We start from the raw sequence: 14,727 nt of genomic DNA, 5'->3' as shown, positions 1-14,727 counted from the left end.
CCTTTCAATATCTAATGGAGCCATCTGGGGGTCCAATTTAAGTATGTCAGGGAGCAGCTTCTGACGAAAATTAATAATACCCTTCTCCTCTAGACCCTCAGGAATGCCCAAGAGGCAAAGGTTTTTTCTTTGAGATCTGTTTTCTAAGTCATCATGTTTTTCTTCCAGTTTGTCTAGTCTAAGTTTGAAGGAGGCAGTTTCCTCTTTAATTTCACCGGTTTTAATGGCAGTTTTTTGTAGTTCCTTTTCTAAGTGAGGCATTCAGGATTTTATATCTTTAGACAGGCCAAGAATATCTTTTGAAATTGAATCCAGTTGGTTTGTAAGGAATTCTTTCAGTGCTTCAGTATCTGGGCTAGGTTCTGCTGTGGCCTTGCAATCTCCCTCTTCAGCTGCTTAGGTGATTCAGGCTTAGGTTTTTTTGTTGCCTCTCATTGTTTCATTAGAATCCATATTCAACAGGTTGAAGTTTATCCAGGGGTTTAATTTAAACTTTCATGTCAGAAATTTTATTGCCAGTTTGTTAGGAAAGTAATTATTAGAGATGAATTAATATGTGGGGGAGTGAGGAGGTCTGGGATTAGGCAGCCGTCTTCCTTACTGGTATCATGTGATCCCACACCCAGTTTTCTACATAATAGTTGTGATGAGTTAGAGCAGTAGCAATTTGTTATTCAGCACCCTCTCTCCCTAACAGTACCGAGAAGCAGTTTTTTGTCAATACTTATTTACACATTCATTTTCCCTGCAGATATTGTTTCTGTTCATATTTTTCAACTGGACTGATGACTGCTTACCAGATCTGGAAACTAATGCTGCTTGTGTGGTATCAGAGTTGTGCCGAATACATAAACCTGTCACTTCTGTCAATATGGAGTGGCAGTGATATTGACCTCTGCTGAGGCTGAGTATTATCACATTCAGACTGCAAAGTAAATGCCATAAGCACAGTTACAATCAAGGAATGGTTAAGAAGGCTAGAGATGGGAGAGAGGAATTTGGGGAATCTCCTTATATTTTATGCATTTAAAAAAAAAAGCAACCTTGGGTTTCTAGTGAGGAGTGCTAGTTAGTGGCCAGTGAGTGTAATCCTGAATGTCTCTTTTATGGATTTCCAAGACACTACACTTTGCTCATTGTCTTCTTTTCAAATTGATGTTGGTAATCAGAATTGAAAACGCCATTAATTACTCCCAAGATTAGACATATCCTGTCTCAGAATTTCACAATAGATCCAGTCCCAGGAGAAATTTAGGTTGGAGAGGTTTTAATCTCATAAGTTTAAAAGGATTTTTCACATACTGTAGTGTATACTTTTGTAGTATTTTATTAACTTTTTCAGTGTTATAAACAAATTGCATGCTTTCCTATTGACAGCCTCCCATGTAATTGTTATCTCATAAATTTAGCTATCACAGACTTAGTCTACTTTTCTGTGGATAATTACAAGGTTGGATGATTTACCCAAACTGAATATTGTGATAATTGTAGTATGCATGGGTAGAATGTATGGAAAGTTCTTTCTAGGGAAGCAGTGTGATCTGGTGGTAGACAACCAAGACACTTGTGTTTGAAATCCTGATCCTACTGATGTCATTAGAAAAACTCCCACTAATGTCAGTGAGACCAGGATTTCAGCTTCAATTTCTCTTTCCACGTCCACCACTTATTTGCTGTGTAGCTGTGAGCGAGTCACTTAACCTCTCTGTAACTCAGTTTCCTTGGTAAATTTGGAATAATACTCACCCAGCTTTTGTCAATTGATTTCCTTCATGTTGCAGTGTTATCTTTAAACAAAAAATTAGTGGTCTCTATGTTCTGTGCTTTTAGATGCAAGAGTATCATAAAAACTTGGGAAACTAAGAAGTCTTTTACAAACTGGAATAGATCATTTTGAATGTGTTACCCAGGGTTTTCTGAACCCAAAACTATGGTAACTTATATTTCTTTTACTCCAGGCAGTTTCAGAAAATAAATCAATGGGAACACAGCTCCTCCATCTGATAAATGATTGGTACAAATCACCCAAAATCTTTTTTATTGAGTTTAGAACACATATCTAAAATAGCAGTAGTCTAAAGCAACCCAGATATAGTTACCAAAATCTGAGATGGTGTTAAATGTCAGGGGCAGGTTTCTGGTGGCCAGCCTTCTTCTAGCCACTGGGGAGTTGGATGTCAGCCTCCTAGCTCATAGAAAACCTCTGCACACTTCTCCAAATTACACACACTGACTAATCTTTTCATAGGTTGCTCAAAACAAAGCAATTAACTCATAATAACCTCTTGAAAACTAACAATTTTGCTAACCTCAGCAAGCAACTTCTAGTCACAACAGGAGCAAAAACTTACAATCAGGAACACTCAGATTCAAGGTCAGCTATCCACACTTCCATCCATTCTCATGATTCTTCCAATTTTACATTCCATCTTTATCAGCAAAATTGCAGCTGCAGCTATTTCGTATGCTTATGAAAAGCTCAAGTTATTCTTGACTACGTGGAGTTTTTGCTTCTAGTTAATGCTGGCTGAGTGCACGAAATGTCTGTGGTTTTGTCAAGTCAATTTCTCTTGTAACAGACTAATAGAAAAATACTAACATCCCACATGTGATTCACTGGAACAATGCCCGCTGGAATGTGAAATTTGATAAGGTCTCCTCTGTGCAGCTGAATAAGTTCCATAAGTGCATGGAGATCTGGTAGTTTTTCACTGAACCCTTTTTAGACTTTGTACCCAGTGCCTTCCATAATATTTTGTAAAGTACACCTCTGAGCCCATTGAAACTTCTTTCTTCCCTGTAACTCAGTTCTTGCTTTAAGTGCTCCCAGAGGTAAGGATGAGGATATTCTTAAATTACTTTTGCTAACAGTCTTCTGTATAAGATACACTATCACATTTTTAATCTTCTATGATGCAACTTCTTGCAGTGGGGAGGGAGGGTGGATTGTGTATCCTGTTCTTTCCATGAGTGTGTGACAGGGTGCTGTAAGCAGCTATCAATAGAGTCCTTTGGAGGCCAGCACCCTGGTAATTTAGAGCATGTCTACACAGAGATTAAAAACCTATAGCTGGCCCAAGCTAGCTGACTTGGGCTCTGGAGCTGAAAAATTGTATAGATGTTTGGGTTTCGGCTGGAGCCTAAGCTCTGGGACCCTACAAGGGTGGAGGGTCCCAGAGCTTGGGTTCCAGCCTGAGCCTGAAGTCTACACAGCAATTTTTAGCCCCTCAGCCAGAGTCCCATAAGCCAGAATCAGCTGACACAGGCCAGCTGGTGCTGTGCTTTGGGTCTTTTATCCCTGTGTAGACATACCCTTAGATCACCCAGGACACCAGCTGTGGTTAGAGTAGAAGAAAGTTAGGTAGCTTGATTGGGTTTGGAAGGGTAGAATGAATCACTTACATCTGTAGAGAGCCTGATGAGTTAAGGAAGACTCAGGGAAGAAAGCAAGCTGTATAAAAAGCTGACCCAGGAAACAGAGCTGTTGTTATACTGTGTTGTACCTGGAGCAAAAGGAAGAAATAATAATAAACATATTTGGTGAAGGTACTCCAGTGAACTCTGTGTGCCAAATAATTCACCAGGAGAGCTTATCAGCCTGGGTTTGTAGGTGCTGAAGGAGAGAGCCTGTTCACAGTGTGGTGCTGGTTATTGATATCCTGCTGTTTCTATGTTGATTGTTTGGGTTGTCTGAGGCTGTCCAATGTGACATGTCTTCTTCTTTCATTTCTCTAATATAGGGTAAAATTCTTCTGAACGCAGAGAACCTGCATAAAGCACTCCATCATGCTTAACTCCACATCACCCCTTTACACAGAGTCTGTCTATCCCTTCTGGGAAGAGGAGCTATTATATGCTTAATTATGTAGATCCAGTTGCCCAGAGCCCACAGAGAGGAAATAAAAGAGCTGTGGCTGCTCTTCCAGTCACTAGGCTGGAACGGAATCCACAGAGAGTCTGTAATGCAGCCCTGTCACCTGTCTGTTGTGTAACAGAGTGGATTTTGTACCCTCCCACATAGGGACATACCCAAAGAAAGCTTGATTTTCTGAAATTGTGTTGTGGTGTCTATTTCCTCCATAGAGAAGCCGTAATGAGATTTTACAATCAATGTTCTGAAATGCAAGCTTGTATGCCAAATGTATGCACTTTGAAAGATTAATCTGCAAAGTGTTCTTTGATTTATGCAGTGAAATAGTTTTCTTAAGCCAAAATTAGTGTCTGTGGTACAGCATTGTCCTATAGGGCCACAGCAGCGTACACTGTACAGCACATTCATGTTGGCTACAGTACATACAAGAAAATATAATATATGTTTTATGCAGTACAGATCCACAACATATGTTTCTGTTCAGAGTGATGTTAAATCAAATTTTCCAAGAAGTTGATTCAACCTGGCCACAGTAGCACATAACAGCAGCCAACCATGTGAAGAGTAACAGCTGGCTCTTTTGTGAAAGATTTTTCATAATTTATCTCTGATGAACAACATGGGGGAAAAATCCATCCTATTGCAATTTACTGTATCCTGTAAATTATTTCACTAGATTTTATCACTGTTCAGTTCAATTCATATTTTTCCATTGCAGTTTTATCATACCTACTTTTTGGAACTAGTGTTTTCTGTGGTTTTCTTCCTCTGAAAGAGCTGGTGTATCTGGGACCTGTTAGTGAGTGACATCTTAATAACTATAGGCACTCATGTGTCGAGCACCTACATGAAGCCTATATACCACTTAAATCCTTAAAATAAGGAATAAGTGGGACTTAGGCAATGAACAGGCCTTATACTCATCTGCTGCATGGAATGAATATCTGACACAACTAACTTATTTCAAGGTTTTACCATTACTCTGTACATTGTTTGCAGGTGAAAAGCTCCAGAGGGGTAGCCGTGTTAGTCTGTATGTAGCAAAAACAACGAGAGTCCTGTAGCACTTTAAAGACTAACAAATCTAATTTCTTCAGGCATAAGCTTTCGTAGACTGAAACCCACTTGGTCAGATGTAAGGAATAGAAATCAGATAGCAGGTGTATATATATACATATCCAAGTTTAAGGAACAACAATGGAGAAGTAGTTGAGCCTATTCACAACCATTGATTAGGAAGTGAGAATGTGTGAACAGTGACAATTACTTCTTGCAATGAGATAACCATTCCAAGTCCCTATTTAGACCCAGTTTGATTGTGTCAAGTTTGCAGATCAGTTCAAGCTCAGCAGTTTCTCTTTGAAGTCTGTTTTTGAAGTTTTTTGGTAAAAGTATGGGAACTTTCAAGTCATTTACAGAGTGTCCTGGGAGATTGAAGTGCTCTCCGACTGGTTTATGGATGTTTCTATTTTTTATGTCTGATTTGTGTCCATTTGTTCTTTTGCATAGTGACAATCCGGTTTGGCCAATGTACATGGCAAAGGGGCATTGCTGGCACATGATGGCATATATTACATTAGTAGATGTGCAGGTGAATGAGCTCCTTATGGTGTGGCTGATGTGGTTAGGGCCTGTGATGGCGTCACTAGGGTTGATGTGTGCACAGAGCTGGCAGTGGGGTTTGTTGCACGGGTATGTACCTGAGTTAGTGTTCTTCTTGTATGGTGTATGGTTGCTGGTGAGTATTTGCTTCAGGTTGGGAGGCTGTCTGTAAGCAAGGATAGATGTGCCTCCCACAGCTTAAATGAGTGAGGGATCATCTGCTAGAATAAGTTGTAGATCCTTAATGATGTGTTGGAGAGATTTTAGTTTTCTTTGTTAGGTCTGTCCTGTAGTAGGTGACTTCTGGGTACCCGTCTGGCTCTGTCAATTTGTTTCTTCACCTCTCCTGGTGGGAATTGTAGTTTTAAGAATGTTTTATGGAGATCCTGTAGGTGTTTGTCTCTGTCTGAGGGATCAGAGCAAATCCGGTTGTATCTTAAGGCTTGGCTGTAGACAATGGATCATGTAGTGTGTCCAGGGTGGAAGCTGGAGGCATGAAGAAATGTATTGCGGTCAGTTGGTTTTCGGTAAAGGGTGGTATTAATGTGACCATCCTTAATTTGTATTGTAGTGTCCAGGAAGTGGATTTCTTGTGTAGACTGATCCAGGCTGAGGTTGATGGTAGGGTGGAAATTATTGAAATCATGGTGGAATTCTTCAAGGGACTCTTTTTCGTGGGTCCAGATGATGAAAATGTCATCAATGTAGCGTAGGTAAAGGAGAGGTGCTTGGAGACGAGTGTTGAGGAAGCGTTGTTCTAGGTCAGCCATAAAAATGTTGGCATAGTGTGGGGTCATGCGGGTGCCCGTAGCTATGCCACTGACTTGAAGGTATAGATTGTCTCCAAATTTGAAGTAGTTGTGGGTCACGACAAAGTCACAAAGTTCAGCTATCAGGTGTGCCATATCATCATCAGGGAAAATGTTCCTGTTTACAGGGTTCTTAACAGTTGACCAAATCTTATCTGTGCTGTCCCAATGTGGATAGCCACTTTCAGCAATTCCTCCCCACTTTTAAGCATGTATTTTCCATCATGTGATTTATAATAACCACTGTTGTGTATTTTAGTAAAGTTTAATGAATGTTTTTCATGTTATTTTATATTCCTTTGTAAATGTTTATAACTTTGTGCAGAATTTAAAGGTATTTAATTTGTTCTTTAGCCTATCAAGAGTTGCTCAAAGGACAGAAAAATAACTTTCTTTCTAAGGATCTCAAAATGCTTAGATTAAACCTGGCAACACTCCTATGCAATCTTGGGGAAGTTGAGATTCAGAGAGCTGTGGCGACTTGCTCAAGGTCATAGTTTGTCTGCACCTGTACTGTCAGATGGACCAGCTTTCCTGATAGCCAGTTCATCTTTTGAGCCCTAAAACCACCTTTCTTCAGAATACATAACACATTCATAACTGCTTCCCCAACAAGTGATGTATACATATATCTAAGTTGCTTTTGAACTAGTTTTACTTCAAATAAACATATGGCCATTACTGTTAATTATAATACTGTTTTTGGTTACTATGTAATGGGCTAGATCCAGATGTCCTTGCTCAATTTTGACTTAGCTTGTAATAAATGAGTTTTTCACTGGTCTCAAAGGGAGTTTGCCTGAGGGGAAATTGAGTAAAGAATTTAGCACAATATAAATATTCCTCAGGAGGGATAGATTGGCTATTCCATTGCTCAGTTATCTTTTTATTTGTTCTAGTTCTTAATTTTTTAAATCAGGCATCTACAATAGCATATACAGATTTCAGGATGAGCTAGAATACAGTGGATGTCTAGGGTGTTAACAGAATGTTTTGATTCAGAAGCTTTAGTCAAAATGAACTTTTTTTTAATCCAGTAAAAATATGTAAAATGTGTCAGTTTTCCAGTCAAAGCAGTACATTATCTAAATGTCAATATATACAGAACCATATTTGTGAATTTCATCTGTAGTGGTAGAAGGCTGTTAGATCTGTGCCAATTTTGCAAACAAGTTTTATTTGATGTATGTTGATATTAGGGAACTCTAATCAATTATAAAGAATGTGTGTATGTCCTATCCTGGGGAAGTAGTTGTTAAAGTATCACTTGTTAAACTTTCTTTCTTTTCCTTAGAATTGTTTTCTGTAGGTAGGAGAACAAAGGCTGTAATAATTGCTCAGTTTCACATGGAATAATTTTGTCAGCAATAGCCAGAAGAAAGTCATGAGTTGGTTATTATATCTGAATGATGCTTCAGGCACCTCCAGTTAAACTTTTTCTAATTTATTCTCTCTCACTCTCTTTTCATTTCAGCAAAACCATTCGAAAATGGACAATATCTGGACATCTATGGAATTACAAGAGACCAGGCTGGGGAATATGAATGCAGTGCAGAAAATGATGTCTTAGTCCCAGATGTGAGAAAAGTAAAAGTCACAGTAAACTGTAAGTCATGTTACTTTTTAATCATTAAATCCAGTGGAGAATTAAAAACAGCTGAGAAGAAAACAGCCTAGTACAGTAAAGTGCAACAAGCTACTGCTAGTGATGAAATAGTAGTCCTTTTCTATATTAGAGTAGCAAAACATCCTGGACACTCAAGGTCTGAGTTAACCTCACAAAAGGGAGACAATATAGAGTAAAAGTTTAAATGTTCTATGTGTCCTCCAGCCCTTCTGCAAAATTGAGGATGATAATGGCTGACAATGCACATTTCTTGCTTTTGTGGTTTTAAGTTTTAAGTTGGGTGGTGATATTTTTTCAAACTGGAGCTTGAACTGTGTAATACTCTTTATTACTAAGAAGACTGGAATCCCTGTATTTGTACATTGAAGGCATATTTTTGTCTCAGAATTCCTTTGCCACAGTGTTTTGTGATTTAATTTTGTATGGTTGTATAGTAATGAAAAAATAAGAGATCATTTATACTGATCTATCTCTGTGGCAGTATATAAAACCATCTCAGTGGAAGTATATTAAATAGCAGGTCTTATTATGATATAACCCCAGTACAAGTACATGAGAAGCTCTGCAAGAGTTCACATCTTTCATTAACATCTTAGTGGAGGGATTACTTTGTGGTCGATCAAGTTTGTGCTTATGTAGGCTTTTTTGTCAATGGTTTGCTTTCAGGTTAAGCAGATGGTTTGCTTTCAGATGGCTACACTACAGTTTAAGTTGACATAAATTATATCAGTTGGGTGTGAATTAGCATCTCCCCAGAGTGACATAACTTATGCTGACTTAAGCGTTGGTGTGGATAGCGCTACCACCACTTGCAGGGGTCTGGAGTAATTAAGCCGAAGGGAGAGAGCTCTCCTGTCAGTTTAGAGTGGCTACACTATAGAGTTTACAGTGGTGCAGGTGCGCCAGCTGTAAACTCTCTAATGTGGCTATTGCCTAACTATTTGAATGGAATCACATATTTAATTTTATAAAGCAGTGATAAAAATACTGTATTTACTACACCAGAACCACTTCTTGAAATTGTTGGCCTCATTAAAAGTGTTTTTCTCCTCACATCAAAAGACATCTACCAATATTAAAGACCAATAATACAACATAACAGTAACTTCACATTCATATAATTTGAAGAATACCAAAACACTTTATGGACAATGCATGGCAATTTATAGGCAATGTAGAAAGTATTCAATACTCACTGAAATACTGACTCTTTTGATTTGAAATTTTACAATAAGTAAATATAGTAAAACTACATGACTTTAAGGAGAGAAAATGAGAATAAATACTTCAGGTGAAACTACAAGGGAAAATTTAGGTAGGCTAAATGCAATTACTCAGATTGTAATTTGGCTAGATCACCAGGATCTCCTCCTCTCTTGAAAATTGTCTTGGGACCTTAAATAATTACAAGTTATAAGGACTTTGGGTTTGTGTCTCCTTCAAAAGTTAGTGTCTCCAACAGCGCAGTGCCCTTAGCACCAGGCTATGAAATTAGTTCTGTAATGATTCAGAGAGAGGAGTATGGCCGGCTGAATTGCTTACACTACTAAATGTATTACCTGGGATTTCCTTGGAGATATCCCATCAGAACAGTGACCAGGCCTGACCTTGTTTACTTTCTGAAATAGTATGACTGTAGGCCATTATGTGCTGGGATGTAGTAGATCAATGCAGTTGTCTTTTACCCATAGAGGCCAAGTTGATTGTTTTATTCTTATCATTACAGGCAAGATTCTGCCTCACTTAATCACATGGAGTAGTACTTACAATGATTTCAGAGAGTAAGGGAGGCAGAATCAGCACCGTAGTAGGTTTTTTTACACATTCCTAAATTGCCAGAAGATTTGGCATAAATGACCATAATTGGCAATCTCTCTGCTTTAGAGAGGTCCAGGGCTGAAATACATAAAAATGTTGCAGATCATGTTTGAAATACATTGGCAAAACTATAATGGGAGCAGAACTGTTTCAGGAAGCTAACACTGAGTCTGTCACACTGTACCTAATGTTTCCTGTGTACCTTGTTTCCACAAACAATGCATTTTGCTGAATGCACCCCAAATTTTGGAAAGTAAAAATAATTGTTTTGAAAATCTAAAATTAGTATTATTTTTATTGATAACTATAATAGTTTTATACAAAATGTATAATTTGCGCAGAATTTAAAGGTATTTAATTTGTTCTTTAGCCTATCGAGAACTGCTCAAAGGACAGAAAAATAACTTTCTTTCTAAGGATTAAACCTGGAAATACTCCTATGCAGTGTTGGGGAAGTTGAGGTTCAGAGAGCTGTGGCGACTTGCTCAAGGTCACAGTTTAAGTCTGCACCTGTACTGTCAGCTGGACCAGCTTTCCTGATAGCCTTTATTTTGTGGCGTGATTTTCATGCAAACTGTGTCACCAAATATTTTACAGAGTTTAAATAATATAGCTAGGGCCCAAACTTGCAAATATTTATGCATGTGAGCAACTTGAAATCAATGGATCTACTCTCAGGATTTATCCATGTGCATGAGGATTTGAGGGTCAATCTCTTTGAGAGGTTGGTTATAAAGGAGGGGAAATTTGGTAGATCTAAGTAGAATTTAAATATTACAGTGATAAGCCCTCTGTAAATGCTTGTAGGTAGACAAAGCAAAAAAGTATACATTTTTTTCATATAGTATTTGGGAGAAGGTGGAAACCTGATGAATTAGAGATGCAGAAGAGGCTGTTCCAGACTGTGGTATGTGCAGAGAAGTAGGCTCTTGAACTAGTAGTAGTGAAAATGGTTAACGGAAAAGCAAGAAAGCTTGTGTAAATTGAGCAAACATATCTTTTGTCCACTCTTGCTACTGAGAAGGAGGACACAGAGAGAAAGAGAGTAACAGTCTTCATGCAGGAGGCTGGGACAAGTCACAGGGATATTTTCTAAAATCAAGGAGGGTAATTTGCAATCAGATGCTGAAACAAATGGTGAATCACTGAAATGATGGATAAAGGGAAAAAGTGTTGTCAGAGAAGTACATAATAAATGTATGTATCTTTTGAATACAAATACCTGTACATCTCACACTGCAAGTGATGGAAGGAGTATGAAAAGAGCACCACGTATATGTGGGGTATAAAAGGTGGGACAGAAAACATAGGGAGAAGAAGGAAAAGAACAGGCTTCATTCCCCTCTGTGCCACTAGCAGTTCAGGATCTCATCACACAGGTGAAGTGAACACCAAGGTGCACTGCCCCCCGTCCCATGTACCCATGGGGACATGTTCTGCTGGTTCAGAGGCCTCTCCCACCCCAAGTGCCCTTGTGCCCATGAAGTAGTCACTGCTAGTCACATTCACATTTTCTCCTTATTAACAGTACCTGGCAGCACACTGTAGTGGTGCCCTCTCTACCATCCTGGCCTGCAGCTTCAGGATAGCATTTTTGCCAGATAAACTTTGGTTCCTCTCAGCTCTCCTCTTACTTCCACCTCTTCTTCAAGAGACTCTCAGGAAAAGGCATAATTTTGAACCTAGAGGGAAGAAGGGAGCTGAGGTATGAAAGAGGGGACTAGTGAGGCTGAAAGTTGTTTTTAAGCTAGGATCTTAATAAAAATATTTTAATCACTGGGTTCAATATCTAGGGATTTCTCTTAACAGTACAAACAGAATTGGCTCAAGCTCCCACCCAGTGATCTGGGCAAACTAAACACCACTCCCTGGCTCCTCTAAGAGGCACTACTTCTCCATTCACAAGCAGTGAGTCTATGTGTAACAAAAGAAAACTTTTATTAAAAGGAAAAGGGAATCTACAGACTCTGCTTATACTTACATTTGTTATAGTCTTCTTTAAGCTCTTGGGTCTGCATTGGGCCCATGCTGAGTATTTTATGCCTCGATAACAGGGGGTTTTTTGTGTGAAGAAATGGCAAAACCAAAATGCAGGTACAAGATGAAACAGCTTGTGCATCTCAAGATTTGTAAAAGTCAGCTAATTGTTATACGTTTTTGTTTGTCTCAGTATGTAACTTGTCCACTAGCCAGTTGAACTAAATGCGGAAATACTCCCAACATCTGTTTCATATCACAAACACTTATTCAGTTTGACGAGGCAGAAGAATGACTTATTACATTCACACGCATTTCCAGATAAAACTCAGCCTGGAAAAGCATAAGCACCCTGTAGTGATCAAACTACTATGTCTATGTCATTCACACTGAATTTTAAATGTAAAATTACAGTTGGGCGGAGAATACTGAAATAGTAAGCACTTAATTCTCAGTTGTGCTGAGTGAGAGCCTCGTGCCTGGGGGCTGCCTGGGGGTCATGCTAGCTGTAGCATAAGGGATTGTTCCAGGAGCCCACGGTCATCAGAATACGAAATCCTCTAATCCCACTCTTTACACCTCCATTTTGTCTTCTCTCAGTCCCCATGTCTGCTCCCAAATTCCCCATACACATCAGTGTGATAGATGTGCCAGCTTTATACCACTGAGGGATTCCACTACAGAGAGGAATCTCCAGCTGTCCATTTATAGCAGCTTTACATTTTCTTTGTGCCGCAATTTAAGCAGGGCTGAGAATCTGAGTAAATTCAAAGAGTACTTTGCAGTTGTGAGGTGCCTTCCATCAGGCTCTCATTAACTGTATGGGTCTAATCTGTGTTCTGCTCACTGCATGAGGTCCGTTAAGTGAGAAAAGAACAGAGTTTAAGAAAATTCCCTGAACTACTAAATACAATACTACTAAATACAAACCTGGGGTGGGTTGACAGTGGGTTTGAACCCAGCATGTACAGCTACAAAGTACAGAGCTCTGTGCTACTTGAGCTAAAGCAGCAACTTCATTGGCTGGCAGCAGCAGTAATAGATTGTTAGCCTCTCTGTGAACTAACAACGAGCTAGGGACACAGCATGTACTGGAAAAGCATGTTACATATTCCACCTCTCTGGGCAAACTTGTCTTGAGCTCTGCGGGATTTAAAGCCCTGTGTTTGGACAGCATTGTCTAACACCCTCTATGGATTTAATAACCTTAGCTATTTTACAACCTGAAAACACAGACCTTTAACGCTGAATGTAAAAGAGTAACTCCACCAGCTGGTAGTAATAATCTTCTGTGGACCAGGCACCAGAGGGGGACATTACACACGTTGTACAAGCATGTTACAAAAGAATGCCTCTCATGTCCTTTCCAGCAGCTAGAAGAACCATCCTTTTCCCCTCTCATAAAGAGAGGCCTTCTCACTAATTGTCTCAGCAACCAGGAATGGGTTTACACAGGCACTGCACCCTTTCTGCTAACAGTCATGGGAGGGAATAGTTGAAGAGCTTAACCGTGGAGAGTTAGATTGTGAAATTATGTACGACACATCTGTCATTGCACCATGTAGGTCAGTGTACATGTGGCTCCAGCCAGAGAGCAGAATAGCCTCTGCAACTGACTTTTCACAACACATTCCCTACAGGACATGTGGGACTGGCCAGTCACTCTCCTTTGAAGTAGTGCAGAGTTTCTAACTGTGTTTTTACACTCTCATCGCATTGCTGAGCAGCCATCCACAGCAGCATCCTGACGTGATTTGTACCATAATTCTACTGGTGCCATTCCACTTGGCTCACATGGTCAGTTGCAAGGGCATCACCATTCCACCTCATGCTAGGTGACAGCATCACTCCTGTTAGCAGTATCAGATGCTGACCTGATCTATGAGTGGGTACAGCTAATAGCAAAAAAGAAGGAATCCAATATTGTTTGCTCCTTATACAACTTAAAAAGCTGCCTAATGGGCTGGTTGTGAAGGGAATGCTCAGACCTGCACGATCCATACTACTCACAGCTGCATCACAATCTGTGCAGGATCTTATTCACCCTTATTTGCATACTATTCCTTGTGCTCTCCTGTCAGCTTCAGAGACGCTGCCTGCAGCTGCAAGCAGGATATCACATTTCCTTTGAGTATGCAGTGCTTGCCCAGAGAGGTTTCCTGTACCAGGCCGCATAGATTACTTCTCTATGCATTAGTATGTAGCTGTGTAGCCTGGTTTAAGTCTAGCCCTGAATAGAGTTTCAGTTGCATGGTCAACACGGTGGAATGTCAGGTCTTCATTTCTGTAATCAGTTTGTGGCTTTCTGCCCTGTCATTTAATGACATAATGGCTGTTCAGCTCTTAGAGACTGAATACCATTGTGATTAAGACCAGTTTCTTATTTTATGTGAAAGTAATTACATTCAATTTCTATTAAATTAGTTTGCAAACGTAATCTGTAGGTTTTTAATAAAAGAATTGTAACAATTAAAGATGGAAAAGCCTTCTGACCATCTTGCCCACCTCTGGCCAGTGTAGCATTGTTCTTAATGGAATGTTCTTCAGTTTCTTTTTTTCCAAATATACACTGAATGAAATATTCACTTTAGTTAGCAAATGTGAACAAATTAATATAAAAGCCTGCCTTCCTTTTTTTTTGTATCCTTCCCGTTATTGAAAATTCTCTCATATAGTATGGCACAAGAACCTCACACAGAACAGTATATTGTCAGTCCATATCATGGCCGTTAGATCACAGTGTAGTGTCACTTGTGCCCCCAAGTTCTGTCTGATATTGGAGAATAAACTTTGTTGCCTCTTCCACTAGATGAAAAGAATTTTTTTAAGTAAACTGCTGTATTAACAAGGGGAGAGAAACCAACTGGCAAAAAGATCATAGTCACTTGGTTCTTTGATGTGGAAATTATGTTATCATTTACCACTCCAGTGCCTTTGGACATATTGGATTCGATTCAGATGTTAGTTACACTGTAGTAGTGTGGGAGTAACACCATTGGTTTCAAACAAGTTACTCCAGATTT

General features: G+C 39.4%; 1 protein-coding gene across 2 annotated transcripts in view; it reads left to right on the top strand.

Annotated features, from left to right (window-relative positions):
• The window catches only part of NEGR1 (neuronal growth regulator 1), a 526,075-nt gene that overhangs the window by 359,065 nt on the left and 152,283 nt on the right, over nt 1–14,727 (top strand). For both annotated transcript variants that reach the window (XM_067563319.1, XM_067563317.1), the window contains exon 4: nt 7,757–7,888. In XM_067563319.1, the coding sequence (XP_067419420.1) occupies nt 7,757–7,888 (132 nt within the window). The remainder of the gene's footprint in view (nt 1–7,756; nt 7,889–14,727) is intronic.

Source organism: Emydura macquarii, unplaced genomic scaffold (genome assembly GCF_026122565.2).
Source record: "Emydura macquarii macquarii isolate MOO-44397 ecotype Brisbane River unplaced genomic scaffold, CSIRO-AGI_Emac_v2 contig_2481, whole genome shotgun sequence".
In the NCBI taxonomy this organism is placed as follows: domain Eukaryota; kingdom Metazoa; phylum Chordata; order Testudines; family Chelidae; genus Emydura; species Emydura macquarii.
Note: the sequence above shows the minus strand (reverse complement) of the source record. Positions and strands in the feature narration are given on the sequence as shown.